This window comes from Corylus avellana, chromosome ca2, assembly GCF_901000735.1.
Source record: "Corylus avellana chromosome ca2, CavTom2PMs-1.0".
Taxonomy (NCBI): Eukaryota; Viridiplantae; Streptophyta; class Magnoliopsida; order Fagales; family Betulaceae; genus Corylus; species Corylus avellana.
This window is the reverse complement of record NC_081542.1, coordinates 648,377-669,763: the sequence shown is the minus strand read 5'-3', so window position 1 is coordinate 669,763 and position 21,387 is coordinate 648,377. Positions and strand designations below refer to the sequence as shown.

General features: G+C 36.7%; 2 protein-coding genes and 1 long non-coding RNA gene across 4 annotated transcripts; 2 read left to right on the top strand and 1 right to left on the bottom strand.

Moving 5' to 3' along the window:
- On the top strand, positions 1–1,396 carry LOC132168471 (uncharacterized). The gene is made up of 3 exons (XR_009438874.1): positions 1–86; positions 607–744; positions 947–1,396. It is a non-coding gene; the product is annotated as an uncharacterized LOC132168471 (long non-coding RNA).
- A 6,297-nt stretch (positions 1,397–7,693) lies between these two features.
- On the top strand, positions 7,694–15,464 carry LOC132172205 (uncharacterized). Of its 2 annotated transcripts, none has more exons than XM_059583664.1 (2): positions 7,694–7,777; positions 14,644–15,464. In XM_059583664.1, exon 2 carries the CDS (start codon positions 14,660–14,662, stop codon positions 15,098–15,100), a length of 441 nt encoding a protein of 146 aa, XP_059439647.1. In that variant the 5' UTR covers positions 7,694–7,777; positions 14,644–14,659; the 3' UTR covers positions 15,101–15,464. The 2 variants fall into 2 exon arrangements, with proteins under 2 accessions (XP_059439647.1, XP_059439649.1); XM_059583666.1 differs by having other exon boundaries at positions 14,585–15,464.
- A 769-nt stretch (positions 15,465–16,233) lies between these two features.
- LOC132172498 (subtilisin-like serine-protease S) lies at positions 16,234–21,387 on the bottom strand. The gene is made up of 11 exons (XM_059584008.1): positions 21,095–21,387; positions 20,861–20,955; positions 20,641–20,738; positions 20,408–20,566; positions 19,251–19,362; positions 18,630–19,158; positions 18,456–18,550; positions 18,119–18,361; positions 17,919–18,033; positions 17,591–17,777; positions 16,234–17,209 (listed from the first exon to the last, which is right to left on the bottom strand). Exons 1-11 carry the CDS (start codon positions 21,197–21,199, stop codon positions 16,647–16,649), a joined length of 2,301 nt encoding a protein of 766 aa, XP_059439991.1. The 5' UTR covers positions 21,200–21,387; the 3' UTR covers positions 16,234–16,646.

The following is a 21,387-nucleotide window of genomic DNA, read 5'->3' as shown; positions in this document are numbered from 1 at the left end:
CCAGAATCTCGTGCTCCTAGCCCAGTGACAGCAACGAACTCGTGGAGATTTGTTCGCCATCTCCCCTCTTCGCCATTTCTTATGAGGTATGCCCCAATTTCAAAATATTAGATCATCTAATGTTTTAGGGTTTTGTGTAGAGAAAAAATTGGGGTTTTGTTGGAATATTGTTTAGGGTTGTTGTTGTTTAGGAGAATATTATATGCCTCTTATTTATTCTTCTTTATTATGGTTTAGCTTACAATAAACATTACTTTTTTCATGCTACAACGATTAATGGATGAGTTAACTGTGTAGTGAACGGTTGTAAGCACATGTAGCTTGGTTGGCTGTGGTTATTTTCTGTGGTCTGAGGTAGTAGTTAATAAAATGCTACGTAATTAATTAAATAAGGAGAGGAGCAGACAAAGCTGAACAGTATAAGCCCGAAGCTCAGCCTGAAATAAGCTTCCTCCACTCTCCTTCTCTAATTATTTTGCCAAAAAAAGAATAGCGTAGGTTTCAGAATACCTTGGTCACATGCATGCATTATTACCCCCTTTGAAATATGATCAACAATAAAACAAATGTGGAAGCGGACTAATTATGTATTACTATATCATGTAGAATGGATACCTCAAATGAAGGTCCAAGCTCTTTTGGTTCAGCTCATAGCAGTTCTTCATCTGTGGTGCAGCGCGTTTGCTTCTGCTAGCGGCCGACTATTGTCAAAACAGCCAAAACTAAGAAAAACTTTGGAATGAGGTTTGTGAGTTGCGAAAACTGGAAGGCAAATACTTGATATTTTATGTAATTAATATATGAACTATCATTGTTTACTTCTTTTGTTTAGTTTATTCAATTAATTTCGGTTGGTAGTTGTTAGTTGTAATGTGTTTTATAGATTAACCAAGACTGTGGTTTTTTTGAATGACTTGATCCTAAAATGTGCTCTTTTGGTAAGAAGGTAGTACATCGTTTACATCAAATGCATAAATATTTGGAGGCTCAAGCGAAACGATATGAAACATTGGTTGAAGTTGAAGTTGGGAATGTGAGAACAGAACATGATAAAAAAACTATGCAGCTGAAGGCAGAAATTGAGAGTGAAGCTCGGCATATGAAGGAACAACTGCTGAATGAGATATCTCAGTATCGTAAACAACTCGAGATTGTGGACATAAAGATGAATGCAATAAAGAAGAATTAACTTACAATCATTGTGTATTTATGGATCGTAATGATGTATGCATTATTCATGTTGTTCTTTAGATACATTCACAATGGTCACCATGTCTGCAAATTAGGTCATGTGATGCTATCTTGAGGTTGGTCGTCATGGTGGAGCTGATGGATCGTGCTGTAGTTTTTTGTTGTGGTTTTGTGATATGTTAATATATTTACCAATGTGTAGTATGATAGAACTATGTAGTCGTATGTGAAGTTATTTTATTAAAGACATTAGTCGATATGTTGGATCATGAATCCATTAGTCCTATGTGAGATTTATTTAGTTTAAAGGCTTTAGTCCCATGTGGGATTTGTTTGCTTTAAATACATTAGTGTCATGTGTTGTGACACTAATCTTAGCCAATATGTGTTGTTTGAAGGATTTTTTCCTTTTTTTTATTATTTTTTTTATTTTTTATTTTTTGGGTTATAAGCAATATGTTGTTACCACGTGTTGCACTAAACGTATAAGCCAAACCTTAGAAGGTTTCCATAAATCAGGGTTTATTTAATCAGAGTTATTTTGTTTAAATGTATTAGTCTCTATGTTGGATCATGAATTTGCCAATTCCATTAATCCCATGTAGGATTTGTTTAGTTTAAAGGCATTAGTCCCATGTGGGATTTGTTTAGTTTAAGGGTTTAGGGTTAAACCTTAAACCTTAAACCTTAAATTAGACCTAAACCCTAGTTTAACTCCATTAGTCCCAAGTGCGATTTATTTTGCGAGGTGGGTTAAAGACCTTCCAACGAATATATAGTACTCGAGATTGTGTTCAAGACCTTATTGTGTTCAAGACCTTTCAATAAAGATCCTTAAACCAAAACAACATACCAAAAATACCAAAACTATAAATTTGATTAAAGATACTCATACAAAAACAATATACCAAAAATAATACCAAAGTTGTAAATTACACTGAAATATCATCATACCAAAACAATAGACCAAAAATTCACAAGCTTTACATTACATTGAAATATCCTCATACCAACACAACATACCAAAAATAATACCAAAGCTGTATATTACATTCAAATATCCTCATACCAAAACAATAAACGAAAAAATTCACAACCTGTACATTACATTGAAATATCCTCATACAAAAACAATAAACCAAAAATTTTCAAGCTGTACATTACATTCAAATATCCTCATACCAAAACAATATACAAAAAATTCTCAAGTTGTACATTACATTCAAATATCCTCATACAAAAACAATATACCAAAAATTCCCAAGATGTACATTACATTGAAATATCCTCATACCAACAAAACATATCAAAAATAATACCAAAGCTGTATATTACATTCAAATATCCTCATACCAACACAACATACCAAAAATAATACAAAAGCTGTATATTACATTCAAATATCCTCATACAAAAACAATATACCAAAAATTCTCAAACTGTACATTACATTCAAATTTCCTCATACCAAAACAATATACAAAAAATAATACCAAAACTATATATTACATTGAAATATCCTCATACCAAAACAATAGACTAAAAATTCTCAAGCTTTACATTACATTGAAATATCCTCATACCAACACAACGTACCAAAAATAATACCAAAGCTGTAAATTACATTGAAATATCCTCATACCAACACAACATACCCAAAATAATACCAAAGCTATATATTATATTCAAATATCCTCATACAATAACAATATACCAAAAATTCTCAAGCTGTTGCTAACAAACATCGAAAGTTCGGCATCAATTACAAACCACAAAAACATAGCAAAACATATTTACATGTCATTGTACTAAACTTAGCAACGTACATACCAAAACATGTTATTGTACTAAACTTAGCAACCAACATACCAAAGCATGTTATTGTGCTAAACTTAGCAACCAACATACCAAAACAGCATACCATTGTACTAAACTTGGCAACCAACATACCAAAACAGCATACCATTGTACTAAACTTAGCAACCAACACACCAAAATTGTCAAATAGGAAGAAGTAGAAAAAAAAAAAATTTAAGTGAATATAATCACAAGTACAACAAGGAGATGGACTATATGATGATGATTTCTAAGTCATATGTTCGAGTCTATCAAGATTGTAGCTTCAGTATAAAAACAATGAGATATATATAGCCAAACACCAATACTCTTTTTACTTTAAATTCCAACCAAAATCCAAGATGTGGTTGCTTACATTTGTCTCTCATCCAACTTATGTATATATGTGTGTGTGTGTATGTGTGTGTGTGCATCTCTTCAAAGGAAAGTTTGATTCACAAAAAAGAATTGACATTTTCCATTGTGATTTTCAGAAATAGGGGTTCAAAATTGTCAAATAGGAAGAAGTAGAAATTTTTTTTTTTTAAGTGAATATTGTAACAATCTGATCTCATATAGCGGAAAAACTGTAATTATCAATACAAAAAAATACTCTTAAAATACTTTTCTTTATACAAAAATACCCAAAGCTATGTCGTACAAGGCATTTATACAAATCTATCCGACAGTCTAAGCTCTAGACAAAACTTAACCAACTTGGAATCTCTGTACATCTCAATATGAATCTCTAATCACAACTGCATAATTACCTTGATTTGCCATTCCTGCAAGCACTACAAAAACTGTGAAGTAGTGAGTCAATTGATTTCCGATAATATAAATCATTGTTGAATCATTTATAGCAAAATGCTAGACAAGTTATAAAACCACAAAAATCCGTATTATTGGATATCAATATCATACTCAGTAAGTAAGAACACTTACAGTGGATTACATGAATGGATCATCAAAGGTAATTACTTGAAACCCGTTCTGCTGCAGTTGGTCCATACCCATAACAATCTCTTCACTGACTTTCTCTCTCTCTCTCTCTCGCCTAAACTCTCTCTTTCTTCCTCTTCAGCTCTCTGTCTTAAATTCCATCTCACTCTCGGTTTCTCTCCTCTCTTACTCACGTAAATTCTATGATGAAGCAATATGTTGAGCAGGAGAGATGATTAAATATACGAAATAAAGTAAGATGGAATGAAGAAAGAAGAAGAAAGGAAAGAAAAAGGTGGAGTGGGTGAGAGTTTGTCGGCAAGGAGAAAAGAAAGAAGAAAGAATAAAATATATAATATGAATAAAATAGTAATAAGCAAGAAAAAGTGGGAGTAGGTGAGTGAGAGTGTCGGGGGAGAAAAGGAGAAAAGAAAAAATAATATAAAATAAGAATATAAAAAGGATTAAGAAAGAAGTTTAGGTGTGAACTCAAAGTTTAGGTTTGGATAAAATATGAATAAGAAAGAAAAAGTGGGATCATTGTTCGGCAAGTGGGTTGGTAAAGTCAAAAATGGACAAAGAAGAAAAGTGGACTAATTTGGATACAGATTTTCCGAAATCTGACCCATCATAATCTGTCTAATGTCCTTAATTAATCAGTCACCAAAAATTATAATCATACTCCAAATTATACCAATCAATCATCAATTATCATATCTCTTAAATCTCCCAATAAATTAATCAATATAAAATCATCATCATGATATAATAACCTCAAATCAATATTCATAAGATCTAATAAATTCCTCAAGAATAAATATTATTACCTAATATCATCAATAAATATCTCAACCTCAAAGTAAATGTCATTACCTAATATGAATATTGATATAATCATAGCATCAATTTAATATCTCTAAAATAAGACTTTAAAAATCTGGGGTGCTACAAATATAATTACAAGTACAACAAGGAGATAGACCATATGATGATGATTTCTAAGTCATATGTTCGATTCTATCAAGATTGTAGCTTCAGTATACAAACAAGGAGATACATATAGCCAAACACCAATACTGTTTTTACTTTAAATTCCAACTAAAATCCAATATGTGGTTCCTTATATATATATATAGTGTGTGTGCGTGTGCGCGCGTGCGCATCTCTTTAAATGAAAGTTCGATTCACAAAAAAGAATTGACATGACCCATTCAATTTTTAAGTAAATATAATCACAAGTACAACAAGGAGATGACCGTAAACAATAATGTAAGAATTGACCCTAAACGATAAACCCAAAATATTCAACAAACAATTGACAATAACCCCAAAACCAATTTTCCCCCAAAACCCCCAAATTGACAAAAAAAAAAAAACCATAGTAGATGGTCCAAAATTAATTTCAAAATTGGGGCATATCGGCAAAAACGATGAACCCAAAATATTCAACAATTCACAATAACCCCAAAACCAATATTCCTCCAAAACCCCAAATTAACAAAAAACCATAGTAGATAGTCCAAAATTAATTGCAAGATTAGGGCATACCGACAAAAACGATGAACCCAAAATATTCAACAATTCACAATAACCCCAAAACCAATATTCCCCCAAAACCCCAAATTAACAAAAAACCCTAGTAGATGATCCAAAATTAATTGCAAAATTGGAGCATACCGACAAAAACGATAAACCCAAAACATTCAATAACAATTGACAGTAACCCCAAAACCAATATTCCCCCAAAACCCCAAATTTTACAAAAAACCCTAAAGTAGATGATTGATAATTAGTTGTAAAATTGGGGCATACCTAGATAGCAAGCGAAATTTATGGGTACAAGTAGTTTGTTGTCCCATTTCTCTACGCAATGGGACCACGAACGGGGGACCACGAACAAGTTCACCGAAACTATCGACTTGTTGTTGTCGTGATGTGTCGTGTGGGTGGGGTAGAAACAAAAGGAGACCATGCGATTTGCTGCTTGAATACACAAGGGGACCACGCTTTTGGAACTTTCTTCTTCTTCTTCTTCTTCTCGTGCTTCAGTTGTGTAGTGGGTTTGTTGGAGTGAAAAAGACGATAAGATGAGCAACGTGTGTGGGTGGGGTTTCAAAAGGGGAGGGTCATCATGTAATAAAGCCATTAAGTTAGATTGAGGGCAAAATTAGAAGATAATGGGTAAAAAAGTCACGTGAGAGGCATGTGGGGCGAGCTCCGTCCATTTAGACGGAAAAATTTAACGGAGGGTTTAAATTGCCAATTTTTGAAACTTTAGGGGAGTAAATTGCCAATTTTTAAACTTTGAAGTTAAAATTGCAAAACTCCTAAAACTTCAGGGGGTAAAGTGCATTTTTTTCAATAAATAAATAACACTTTTAGCAAAAATTTAAACCAAAAACTTTTTTTTAACTTACTTATCGACTATCCCCCTACCCCCAAAAACCCAATACCAAAAGCGAAGCACAGAGCTCCTCCGTATTCCGATTCCGAGGACAGACAGGGAAAAGTAGGGCCGGCAATTTTGACACGACCCGCGAACCCGACACGAACACGACACAAAAAAAAGGTATTGGGTTTGGGCTAATCGGGTTCGGGTCGTAATCGGGTCTACCCGATTAAGACCCGGAAATTTCGTGTCTGGCGGGTTGACCCGTCGGGTCTGGTGGGTCGACCCGCCAGACACAATTACTGTGCGGGCCTGGCGGGTCGACCCGCCAAACCCGTTTTTTTTTTTTTTTGCCTCGCGTGAGGAGAGTCAGACGACTCTCAGCTCACTCACGACTCTCACGTCACTTACTTAACTTACTTTACTCTTTACCATTTTGATTTTTGAACAAAAAATCAGTCTCTGACTCTCTGTTACCTAACCGGCCCTAACCCTCTCCCTGACTTCCATGGCTTCCCCATGCATGTAAAACACTACAGATGAAATTCTAACGTCTACTAATGAAGAACTCCCTAAGCATTGATGCCATTATTTGTTTTGGATAGCAAATTTGTGATCTTTAGAAAAACTTTACTGTACTTTACCTTGTCGTTGCTAAAATGAAAATGACTTAAATTATAACTATTCTATTATATTACACATTTTGATAAATGTATTTGCACAATTAAATAAGGGTCTTGGTCTTCTATGGCTCTCATGGAATTCAAAAATATTGAGTCTTGGCCCAGGGTTGGATGCTAAAAAAAATGTCGGAGAATTCGTATCTTTTTTCAAATTAATTTTTTAACACTTTTGTTAATGTGGGACTAAATTATAAGTGGACTATTTTAATAAATGAACTTACTTGTTTTAACTTTTAACTTTTAAGTTTAGGTGAAATTATGAGTTTAGTAATTTATTTTGGAGTACAATTTGTCAATTACGGTCACTTTCCATTTTTTTTTTTTTTTCTTATCCTTTATTAAAGCCTTTAATCTCTTAGAACTCAATTTTTTGCATTGACTATATTGATGTATTAGTATTATTATTACAACTTTGAATTTTTATTTTTTTTTTAAAAAAAATTATAGTTTAGGGTAATCGGGTTGTGTCTACCCATTTAGACCCGATTATTTTAAACGGGTCGTGTCGGGTTACCTGGTTATTTTCGTGTCAAACCCGATTACCCGTTTAGCTAAACGGGTCTTGTCTGAATATAGGCTAATTGTATAACAGATACCCGCGGGTCGTATCAGGTACCCATTTTGCCACCTATAGGGAAAAGGTCATCTGCATCAGAAACTTAAAAAGGATCATCTTTAACTCTTTTTCTGGTTTCCACCACTGAAGTGCAAAGGTCTTTCATAATCAAAGCTTCAGGTACTTTTCCCCCACCCCTTTTTGTCTTTGATTCATTTATTTATTGCATACTTCTATTTTCATTATTGCGGCACTTTCATGTTCTTGAAGAATGATGCAATTCAGCCTAACGAAATCGTTTGTCTCTTAATTTTCTGACCCGAATAACTAAAATTAGCTTATCTTTGGCTTAGAATTTCTCTTTTCTTACACATGCGAATCTGGTTTCTATCCCTCTATTTAGTTTTCTTTTTCTTTTTCTTTTCTCGCCCCTAAATCTTCAATTGCTAGAGATTCGGGTAACTATGACTTTGTTTTCCCATTTTATGTCTTAACTTCCTCCTTTACTGGGAAAGCATATGCTCGTTCCGGGTCTGAACCCCCACCCACCCTTTTTTTTTTCTTCTTTCTGTATGCATGTATGCATTTCAGGCTATGTTTGATTGCTCAGAATTCAGAAATCTATGGACAACAAAATACTTATAGCTTTTAGAATGTTCGAAGACGTTCAGTTGTTTACTGTTTGTCCCTTTATTTATTTTTAAGTACTCGAAATATTATTAAAAAAAGCAAATAGGCGCAATCCTAGTACACAATTATACCAAAAAAAAAAAAAAAAAACACCTAGCTAGAACAGGAAAAGAGATCAAGAAAAACTTGAAAATCAAGTACAAAATGAAAGTCTAAAGTAGTTATTCAAAGGTAAAGAGTATTGAAGAAGAAAGAAGAAAGACTTTAGTTCCATCTTTGTCCTCTTGCGATTTCAAAACTTCTATTATTTATTTTCATTCGACACCACAAAAGACAAGACGACACCATCTTCCACATTATTGCACTCTAAGGACAACCATATAACTCTCTTTAAAAACGCGAAAAGGTTTACCACTCGCCTAGGCATAACCCAAGACTACCCACGCCGATTGAAAATAACATTACATAAGGCATTAGTGACCTCATGGTGAAGAATAAGATGATCCATAGGTTCCCCGCTTCTCTTACACATACAACACCAATCAACTACCAAGATATGACACTTCCTAAGATTATCCAAAGTAAAGATCTTTCCTAGGGTAGCTGACCAAGCAAAGAAAGTCGCTCTTAAAGGAACCTTACTCTGTCAAATACATTTCCAAGGGAAAGGAGAACCATTATGAGGGACAAGAACGTTGTACACGCCTCTCTTGGAGGGAGCCTAGCAAAGCTAATCTTCATGTCCCCGACCCAATCTAAAGGAGTACAAAAAATTACAAAACAAAGTAAAGACATCCACCTCCCAATCATGAACCGCTAACCGCTCTAAGAAAGCTTAAGTTCCAATGAAGGCAACTACTAGAATCTCCAAATGATTTGCCACATAAGCATCATTAACGTGAGCAATACTTAAAAAAATCCAGAAAAGCTTCCTCAAGAGCCTAATCCCTACACCATAGATCGTGCCGAAATTTAATCTTGGAGCCGTCTCCCACCTTAAATCTGGTATAACTAAATAAATCTCCCAAACACCTCCTGATATTTTCCACAACCCTACCCCACATGGCCCATAAACCTCATTAGAACACAACCCACCCCAAGAGCTACCATATTTAGACTCCACTACAATTCTCCACTAAGCCTCTCTCTCAAGCACTATAGCCACTTCTCCAAAAGTGCAAGGTTGAACAAAAGCAAGTTTTGGACCTCCACCCTCCCTCAAAGATCAGAGCACAAACACTGGACTAACTAACCAAGTGAAATTTGAATTCTTCTCCGAGTCCACCCCATAAAAAATTTCAATGCAACGTCTCAATGGAATTGACAACACCTGCTGGCAGAGGGAAGAGAGACATGAAATATGTATTATATCCAAATTTGTGTTATATCGTTATAACCATTTATTTGACACATCCCCTTTGGACTTTGAGGGATCTGACCTCTACTGATGGCACTATGGTGGGTGAAATTTTCTTTTGATATTTGATGACCGTATCAATTTTACCTGTGGCAGTTATTGGGAACTCAAATCGTATATTGTAAATTGCACATTTGAACCAGCACGTGATTGTTCGGATTATTTGCTAGAATTGCAATATTTACCCTGGTCCTGGGATTTTTGACGTAATGGTTCAAAATTTTTTTTTTTTCCAGTAACAATAAGATACTGTTGGCTTATAGATTTATAGTTCTATTAGTATGTGTGAGATTCACCACAATTCCCTCTCCAAAACTAAGTGGACAAATAGATTTTTATCAAAGAAGTTAAATTCTAAAATACCATCAGTAAGTAGGCTTATGGCTTGTTTCTGATCATTATATGTCGCTCTCTTGTATACTCCCGGTGTACTAGGGTTGCGCCCTTCTGCGCCTTTGATATATATATCTTTACTTATCAAAAAAAAAAGAGTAAGCTGGACATGGTATGAACTGGTGATTATGACGGACTTTTAGGCTTGGATAAGGAAAATAAGTGATAATTCTTTCCATATTTCAAGCAGCGCATTTTTTTTTTTTTTTTATGGGTGTAAACATGCAATTGAAAACTGTTTGGAGAATGGAGTGATGATAATGGTGGTTGCGGATGGCAAACTTAAAAAAATGTTTCTCCTTATCATCTCAGGGTGAGGACTCATCATGAGTTTTTTAAACCCAGTTTTTGAGGAAATACTCTTGGGACAGAAGTTCAAGAGTTTGCATTCTTACCTTGTGGTGGTTAGGGAGAATTTATGGGAGAACGGAGGAGACTAGGAAGAGAGGAGGGTCGGAGTAAATCCCCTTGGACGGTTCACTAGAAAAAGGGATGGAAACTAGAAGGGGGAGGGAGAGCTAAGTTGTTTGGAGTAGTTTATGAAATTTTACTTTTATACTTGCTTTAAACCGTTTAAATAATGGTAAAATATAATCTTTAAACTCTTGCTCTTTCTTTTCTCCTTCCCTCCTATAAAACAGTTAGAGGGGAAGACAATATTCTTCCCTCCTTCATTCCGTACGCCTCGTTGTACTTTCTCCTTTATATTTTCCATCCTTCCTACCAAACATAGTGTCAATGTTGACAGGCTGGGTTCTTATTGTCTCTCTTAACAAATATTAGCTGGGGGGAAGGTTGTACGGCAAGGTTTGCTCAAATTTCACAAGCTTTGGGACTTCAAAATAAACTCCAGTTCTAAATTATAAGAAAGAACAAATTACCATATCCATATTTTTAATTTTTATTCTCCAATCTGTTATCTTAGAAATCCTTGTTACAAGCACATATCTGTAGCTTTCTTGAAGACTTAATCCCAAGTTACCAGGAACTTGAAGAAACTTTGACCCTTTGGATCCCCTTGGGTCCATATATTTCAATTCATGAACAAGATCCTAGATCCCCAAAAACTATCAACTTATTTCGCTAAAGAATTCTGTAAATTATTGTTGAAATTAGACCTCAATGCTATAAAATAACAATGAAACCTTATTTTTGTCATTAGACCCCAGCCTAAAGCCTTCTTTCTGAAACACCTTCTTTGGCGTTTGGCATCTTCAAAAAGTTAGACATCATTACATCAGTTCAGTTCAAGTTAATGTTTGTCTTGCTCTACAAGACTAATTCTTGATTATAAGAGATCTTTTTGAAAGATGAGCTCCATGTTTTTTTTTTTTTCAGCTTTATTTTTGTAAAATATTGTTACCTCAGGTTCTCTATGAAGGAATGCTATATTTATTTTGTACTAAAATGTTATGGGAATTGTATCTTGATTATAACTTCGGAATTTATCATGTGGTTGATGCTGAATTCTCCTGATAAGTGCAACACAATTTGACAGTTGCTGATGCAGGGAGCAAAAAGTTGGTTTTGTTTTATTATAGTTTTATTCAATTTAGGAGTTTCGATATTTATAATTTTCAAATTTTTAGGTATAAGTTTGAAGTTTTAGTGCATTAGATTTTATTTTGAGTTTTATTTGTGGGTTTTGCTAGTTATTTGGTTTTGGACCTTTAGTATTTAAAGCCCAAATCTAAATTTATTAGGGGTAGGGATTAGATGCCTATAAATGTGGATGTAATGATTTTTCCTACAATGGTTGAATGAATAAGACGGTTACGAAATTTCCAGCAATGATTGTTTGATGCAACCCTTCTTTGATGTGTGATTCCAAGGAAACCCTAAGGGTGATGCTTAAATGGACCAGGAAAGTCTGTACCAAGACCGATCTTGGTTCCAATGCTGCAGAGACAGTTCTGGGTAAAAACTAGGTATTGGTCCTGGTGCTGAGTGACCCCTCTTAGGCAGTTTATTCAAAATGATTAATGCTGTAGGCTTGGTGCTGAGGACACCTCTTACAAGAGGTTGGGTTTTGAGGTCCATAAGGATATTAAGGACATAGATAAAGTTGGTTCCCTTCAAGGTTTAGTGTTGTTTGGGTTTCCTAAATTGCTTCACAATGGGAGAAAAGATAAAAATGTATATTTACTAGTTCTATGTATATTCAACTTCACTTAAACTACCACCAAAGGCGGTGGTTCGATGGTCTCAGGGGCATTCTCACTGGGTTTGGATAATGCAAGGGCATGGGTTCGACTCTCGAGTAGGGCCGACAATTTTGACATGACCCGCGAACCCGACACGAACACGACACGAAGTTAACAGGTATTGGGTTTGAGCTTTCCGGGTTCGGGTCTTAATCGGGTCTACCCGATTAAGACACGGTTATTTTCGTGTATGGCGGGTCGACCCACCAGGTAGACTCGTTTAAATTAAAAATTAAAAAAAAAAAAAAAAAAACCCAAAGATTATAGATAAACCGTAAAGAGTAAATAAGCCCTAAAATTCTAAATCACTATCGCAGGCAACACACCCTCTCCCTCTCGCTCTCTCCCTTTATCTAAATTTCATTATACATCTCTATTTGCCATATTGATCAGCTTTAAGACTTCTTTGCATTATTTCCTTTGTTCTTTTCGACTTTTTCAGACCATTTGAAGACTTTCTCTTTCAATTTCTTTTTTTTCTTTATCTTCGCATTAAAATATTTTTGCGCCGGATGATTGAGCGGACTGAGTCGGTCGGGTCGTGACCTCGCGAACACGTGCTGTGTCGGGTCATGTTGATCGCGGTTTACCCGGATATGACCCGCGAATTTTAAACGCTAAACGGGCCGCGTCGAAAGTTACCCCGATATTTCCTCGTTATAATTGTAACCGGATTCGCCAACCCGCTTAGCTAAACGGGTCAAGTTCGTACCCAGTAATCGGGTCGCTGGGTTCAACGGGTCGTAACGCGGTTCACCCGACAATTCGCTTTTTGCCAAAATTTCCCACCCGGTATGGGAATCCCTGTGCATTTATTTGTGGCTATCCCTCTTGAATCCCATTGATGCCTTGGTGGGCAAGTGATTAAGCTATAGCTCAGCTGGTCTTATGGGTGCGCCTGCGGTTTCCACCGTCAAGGTCCCTCCTGAGCAGCCCCCCCTCCCAGGTTAATGCTACTATGGTCACGCTCAGATAGAATAGTCACAATTGGTCTCCCCCTCCAGCTTTTTTTTGAAAAAAAAAAAAAAAAAAAATTCCACCGTCTAGGTCCCTCCTGAGCAGTCCCCCGCGGGTTAGTGTTACTATGGTCACGCTCAAGTAGAATAGTCACAATTGGTCTCCTCCTCCAACCTTTTTTTGAAAAAAAAAAAAATCTCTAAAATTGGTGGGCAAGTGACTCTAGGGCTCCACTTGGATTAAAGGGCTGTCGTAACTCATTGTCGCTAACCTAAAATGATGTGGTGGCCCTTGATGTAGAGAATGAAGGTAGTCTTGATGCTATAGGCATTGTAGGGATTTTAAGTAAAGCCTAATTGGATTTTCTATTCATGGTTTGCTGTTTTTTTTTTTTTTTTTTTCTAAAGTACATTTTCTAATTCTCAGATTGTTATAATTATGGTGGAGCATACGCTTGTTGCATTGTTTTGGAAGATGAACGAAAAAGCTCATTGGAATGCAAAGATAAAACTGCTGAAGTACTTTTAGTAGAGAAAGAAACAAATGTTCTGTTTGTATGTGTGTGCACGCTAAATTGACAATTAAAAAAAAAAAAGAGTGAGTTTTGACCTCAAGGGAAGGGGAGAGGAAGATAAGTTGATCTAGTTATTCATGCTTTCTTCATTTTCTACTTGAAGGATCATTGGGAGTGACTCCCCCAATTTCATTTCCAGTCACTCGATAGGGTCTTTTATTGTATAGGATGTTCCTTTTTCTTGTTTGTTCGACATCTGGATCATTCTCACTCACTTTTTTTCATTTCCAATTTGGTACCGCGTAAATTGTTTTTGCATTGCATATGCAATGGAAGGTTCTATGGAATATATTTACAGAGCATTACAAAAAGTGAAAGGCTTTTATTTGCCAAAAAAAAAAAAAAAGTCTTCAAGAAATGTTATTTTGTATTATCTCATCCTTTTCCCATCCTCTTTTTTTGAAAATCAACTATTGGACTTGTAGGACCCCACACCTTCACTTAGTTGGATCCTACAAATCTGAAAGGTAAAGATGAAGAAGGATAGGAGAATACTAAATAAGATTTCTCTTTTTTCTCATGCGTAAGTCCGGTAGTTATTAAACCATGACCTCACTCTCCCCCACGTTTTTATAGAAGAGGAGGTACTATTTGAGTTAAAGATCGTACTCTTATTTACGAAGGATTTATTGGACTCTTTTTTTTTTGGAAGAATATATGTGCGCAAATGTATCTCTTACGCTGTATGCTTCCTGCATTGATATACAACCCCACAACCCCACCCCCCCCCCCCCCCCCCCCCAAAAAAAAAAAAGAAAGAAACCACAAGCGAAACTGCGCTCCAACTATTTAAATTACTTTGATATTTGTAGAGAAAAGCCATGTGGTTATCAAGAATATCTTCGGATTTATGGTTGTGAACTTTGCGTAGCGTTTGTTGATGGGAAATGCAAGATCCAAGAATGCCAGAGTCTGAGGAAAATTTAAACCCAAAGTTACGGAAAAAGAAAATCTCAACCCAAAAGGCTTCTCTGTTTCTTTTGCAAGGGAATAATGTCGAAGAGGTTCATGGTGTACAGGGGCCTTTGTTACTGAAAGCTGGGCAGAAGACCTCCAAGAGAAACTTGAAGAATGAAATTTCTCCATCATCCCAGCAACCGGAGAGATCAAACTCTGATTCATTGCCTGATTCTTCTTCTACATCTGGAAGTGAGTACCGAGCATTGAGGCGGAAGTATTTGCTGCTGGAGGAAGAGAGCTTTGCGTTGGGGGGAGAGCTGAGAGAGATTGAAGATGAGGTGAAAACCCTTGAAGAAGAGAAGCTTGCGCTGTTGGACCAGCTTGTTGTGTTGGAAGGCTTGCTTGTTCCTTCAGAGATGCAGTCCTAGGGGTTGCATTGACCTCGACTCCTATTTTCTCTACGTCCTTGGTGAAGTTTGTGTGTTTGTGATTACCGGGTTTCTCTATTGTTTTGATACAGTTTTTCAAATATAAAAAAGTAGGTCATGTTTGACCCCTTCTGTAATTAGTTCCATGTTCAGCTCTCTTACTCTCTTGATGCTTGGATGCTGTCAATGAATTAGAATGGGAAAGATGGAGAGTGCAATCAGGACATTGGATTTTTAAACCAGTTGGTGTATTAAGGACATCTTAAATAAAGGATGGTAGAGAAAACATATCAATTAAACGTTTCTTTGCATCTAAAAACTGAACCTTATCTTTTGGTTTATAGATGCAATATAAGTTATGGTTAGAATGCTTGGAAAGATATAATAGTCCACTACTTTGTCCCTTGCACTTACGATTTCAGCTTGCCGATCATCTCCTACATTAAAGCACTAGTATCAGTTTCTCTAAATCTCATTCTCTTCCCTTCTCTAAATAGAAGAAAAAAAAATCCTAAAATATCACTTGAAATAGACTCAAATTTAAGGTAGCACTTTTGGTTCTTTTAATATAGAAAGGTTTTTTCTTTCTTCTCTCTCTCCTCGAACATTTATTTGAAACAATATTTAAATAGTTTTTCTTTCTTTTCTCCTTCCTCTAACATTTAATTTAAAGAATATTTAAATAATATAAAAAAATGATAAGGAAAGCTATTGTGAAGTTTATTTGGATAGAGAAGCAAAAAGTAATTTGATTTCCAACGTTTAAAGAAAATCTCAGACAAGTTGTTGTTAGGGCTCTTAGATCTTGTTAGCTCCCTGTGGCTGCAGACCATCCCGATAGAAAAAAGAGGAGTTGCTAACATGGATTGAGCCTCTCTTCCGTTGCTAACTTGATAAGGTGAGTCACTTTCTCATAGTGAGATGGTGGAGCTTTCTAGTGGAACTTGGTTAAGGAAATGACTCATGGGCATAACAAAGTTACCTCACAGAAGGCAAACACAATCGAGAAAGAAATATCGTCACCTTGGTAAATGGTAATATTGACATAGCTAGGGCTCAACCATTACTCTGCTTTAGATGCTTTTTCCTGTAAACTTTCGCTTATAAAATGTACTTAATTACCAAGAGGAAGATTCAACGCGATAAAAATTCATAACTAATTTATGTCATCAAGGACCGGCAGTGTATTCTTGTATGCTAATCCATGGAGGTCCAGTGTAATACATAAATTTTACATTTAATTACCAAAAGGGGAGCTAAGGCATCATATTCTGCCAAAAGAGAGAGAGAGAGAGAGAGAGAGAGAGAGAGAGAAGGTGGATTGGGGGGGGGAATAACGAGAAAAACATATATATCTTGATTCATACCCGGCCATTGATTGTTTCTTGTTTAGTAAATTACATGGCAATAATTCCATTACTCGGCCATTCCATTTCCAGGCGTACAACTGTAGGTCATAGAAAATATCATTTTCGTTTCCTTAGGTGTGGTTGTTTTCTCTGTAAGGATTTCAAAGCTCGTAGTCAATGTATACGTTCAAGTGCCGTTATCTCATCAACCCTAAGTTGGAAGGTGCAACCCGGACAACCAGAGGGCTGGTAACCTGTGTTTTTCTGTTCCTCCATGACAGGAACCCAAAAGCATATCCCTTTGATGGAGCAGCCACCTTGAAATTCACAGTGAACTTGATCTTCTGGCGGAAGTGGTTAAAGACTAATCGCTTTGGCACCACGCTGACATTGATTCCAATGGGGGAAGAAATTAAAGCTTTATAAATACTTCTTGGTTTTCCAACATTTGTCACAGTTCGTGTTACCGACAAGTTGTCCTTGAGATTGGGCACTGTGATAGATGGATAGTTCAGGGCAGATGGTGTTCTCAATGTCCCATGACAGGTACTGTTGTCTCTTGTGATGAGATGCAATGACTTCTTGTCATAACCAATTGAACAAAGGAACGATACATAATCCCTTGGCTGTGCATCATAGACGAGACCTGGATCAAGGACTCTCGTTGGGTTCACAAATCCAGACCCATAATCAAATGCATTAGCCCTTCTTCCTTCAGGATCCACTATGATTGGCTTGTGGTTCTTATCCAGAACAGTAGCTGCATATTCCATCCGTAAGATTCTTGCGTGGAAACTTAAGAACAACATTTACGATTTCTAGACAACATTTATTCTAAGCAAAGCAAAATACCAAATACAAAAACATATATTCTTTTCTTTTCTTTTATTAAATTCAAAGGAAACTTGATTGGGTCACTCAAATAGAGAATGGACACCAAACGAATTGGCTGATAGTTGAGCTTTTAAAGATTTAGTCGACTTTTACTAATCAACTCTCAAAAGAAGGTTGAGAAAATGCAGAAGCTTTCACATCTAATTGAGCATAAAACTGTGTTTCAAATTGTTTTCAAAAATTGGGAATTCAACTACATCAGGCTATTAAATATCATAAAGATTCACAGGCAAGACTAGGATATTACCAGTTGTCATGATGGCAGATTTAATAGCAGATGGTGACCATGAAGGATAAACAGCTTTGATCAAGGTAGCGATTCCTGTTACATGTGGGCAAGCCATAGAAGTACCGGAGAGAATGTTGAATTGCGCTTTTCCAACTGCTGGAGACCACGCTGCAAGGATGTTCAATCCAGGAGCTGTGATATCGGGCTACAAAGAAGAACAACCAGAAGGTTTGAAGAATATAAAAAATAATAATAATAAAAGAATAAGAGGCATGAAAAAGAATGGAACAAATGATGAGATCCAGTAACTACTTTAGAATTATTGATCTTTTCGAAAGAATTTTACCTTCAAGATTTCAGGGGTCAATGCACTGGGACCTCTTGAAGAAAATCCTGCAACACGAGGTGCAGGTTGAGACCCCAATATAGTCTTTGCAGGAAAGATCCTAGAGACTGGTTTCCTGTTCACAACAACAGAATGGCCTGTATCAGCAAACAGAGAAATTCAAACACACTGATATCGTCTTCTGTAATAATAGAACAAACCGTGTTCGATTAACATAAGAAAGAATCTGATCAGCTGTCCCTCTTCCAACAGTAGCTGCAGGGATCACAAAAGGGATGGCAACATCCTTATCTGCTTCATCAACTAATATCATCCCAACTGCGCCAGCTTCTTTCACTACCACACTCTTTTCCAGCTTTGACTCCATTGAGCTCTCTGCGTGTTGACAGACCAGAACCTTCCCTCTGGCCTTGGTGCTATTCAAGGAACTCTCTAAACAGTAACTACAAGAACAAGTAGGACAGAAAAAAATAATTCAAAGTTTTCCTTGATGTTGACATAGAAATTGTACTGACTATCAAATACCTTTTGCTTCACCTGGATTGATAAGGAGTAAAATATCCTGCAAAGGCTTCAGAGGCAGAAATGATCCTTGCAGAGCCTTTCATTTCAAAGAGACTAAGACTTTCACCCTATCCAACAACTAAGAATTTTTAAGGCTGTGTCATATATATCAGGAAGCTCTCAACAGGAAGAGGTAAATAGCATTACCGTGAAGTTGGTACCATCTCCTAACACGATATCAGAAGAGAAATCTCTATCTGTTGAACTAGCAGCAACAGTTATCATCCACGGCGCTACATTTGTTGCAGAACCTTGATTACCTCCATTTCCAACTGAAGCAACTACCAAAATTCCGTGGGTGGTGGCATGGAATGATCCCACGGAAATGGCATCATTGAAATAGTCTCCCTGGGGAGCATCAGGACCCAGAGACAGAGACAATATGTGAACCCCATCTCTGATTGCATCATCAAAGGCAGCTAGTAAATCAACATCATAGCAACCTGAGTCCCAACACGTCTTATATACTGCAATCCTGGTCATTGGTGCACCACCTCTAGCTCCTCCAGCTGCCAGCCCCTTATAATTCATGTTTGTCACATAGCGACCAGCAGCTGTTGAGGCTGTGTGGCTGCCATGGCCAGAGCTGTCCCTCGGAGATCTGAATGACATTGTGCTTACTGATTCTTCTTCTGCTTCATAACCACTCATATAGTATCTAGCTCCAATCACTTTCCTATGCCATTAAATTTTAACCAATACTGAGGATCCTCTTTGTTGATGTTCATAAAATGATTTAGGTAATGTAAGGTATAACTATGGTAAAACCTGTTGCAAGATGAAGCATTGAATGCTTCTCCCGATTGGCACTGCCCCTTCCATCTAGCAGGCACTGGAGGCATGTTGGCATCACTAAAACTTGGGGATTCAGGCCAAATTCCTGCTTTAGATGGTAAAGAAAATTAAGATCACTAAATTCTTTTTTCTCTTTCAACCAATATATGACCCCATCAAACTGGAGACCCACATGCATTTAAGCATACAGAATCCAATTAATTGTGCAAAATGTGCTGTACTCTGTAGAATAAGATCTCTACTACTAGCAGAAAAACAGAGGATGTAAGTATACAAATGGGGTATATTGAGGATTGCATAAACAAACGCCTCTAAAACTTCTAAGTTGTAAAGAAATTAAAGCGTCAGAAAAAAGAAGGAAGAATAAAGTGAAAGAATTAAACTTAATCCATCAAGCAATTGTGCTAAATAGAAAGCATTTGATGATGAAAGAATTTTTTTTTTTTCTTCCCTTCAACAGACCTTTATTCGACCATAGGAGCTAAAAGAGAGAGATTGCCAAGCCCCTCTATACTGTATGCAAGTTGTTAAACCATACAGTATAGAGGTAAGTTGTAATTAACATTCTAACATCCCCCCACATGTGGATTCAAACTCTTATTTAATAAATTAAACCCAACAGGTGAAATGTTTATTTGATTGAAATGAAATGTGAATCGATGGAGACAAGGTTCGAACTCAGGACCAATTGCTCTGATATCGCGTGAAGAACATAGACAACACGAAAAAGAGAAAAGAAACAGAGAAATTGATTTCTGTGTGTGATCTATGTATATACAAGAATTGGGAGACAAATCCCTTGTTTACAGCAATTCGATTCATGTTGATTGGGGTTAAGTATGGAATGATTTCATTGATTTTAGTCTTGCATAGCACGCATGGTAGGTGATCGATCATTTGCAGTTGGAGTTTCGTTGTTTTGGCTGATTTCAATGTTGGCGTTGATTCCTTTCCTTAGCATAAGTTGTAAATGAAGAGTGCGCATTCTTATGAAGAAACTAATTGCCCCCTTGGTGTATACCAAAGTAATAAAGGAAGATGCATATTATGGAAAAGGAAGAATGAATTGCTCCTCAACAGCAAAAGTTATTGGTAGAAGAAGGATATCGAAGATGGTAAAGAGTGCTGACCGGTATCAATGAAACCAACAATAACATTAACTTGGTTCTTGGTGGAATACCCCGGAATCTCCATTGTTTCCTCGCCCACAAGACCCATGAAATCCCACGAGTGAGTGGTGTGTAGCCTTCTTTTCGAATTGGGAAACACAGAAACCACTCCCGGCATCTCTGTTCATGTACACAGCCATTAATCTCTGATTCTATATCCGGAAATAAGGGATTTTTGGAAGGAAAATGCTCACTAGAAATTTGGAAAGCCTGGTGGTCGGTCAACTTGGCCGCAAAGCCTCTGAAACCATGTCTATAACTGTAAACGTGAGATGCCTGTGCTTGTTCGACGCTGTTCCACACCCAAACCATTGTATACATGTAATAATATTCACAAACATAAATCAGTCGACCATGCAACGAATGACAAACCCCAGTTACGCAAACATTTGGAGAAGCACAGAAAAACCTTACCTTCCTGTATGAACAGCAGCAAGCATCTGATGGTCTTGGCTCAGAATCTCGTCTGGATCTTCACCAGTTTTGCTTCCCATATAAACCACATAAACCTGGAAACCCACCCAATTTAAGAGAAATAATAATAATAATAATAATAAGAGCAAAAAACCCAAGACTCTGTTCAACAGGAAACACTTGGGTAGAAAAGCGTATCACTGAATATACATCCAAAATTATAATCTGAATAACCTTGGCAGAATAGCAAACGCTGATTTCAGCATAAAAAACACAGAGAAACAGATACAGCAGAATGATGCTACTTATCCCACTCCTTGTGGAAGAGAAAGAAGCCATTTCCAAAAAAAAAATGTCCTTCCAGCCCCAACCTCAACTGTAGTCTGAGATAGGCTTTCAGCTATAATATGGAGAAAGGGTAGCCGGATTTATGTATTGGGGAAAGATGAGGAAAAAACAAAGGTTGGTGGAGAAAGAATGTTCACATTACATATCTCATCGCAGGATTAGCGTGCGTGTGAAGAATA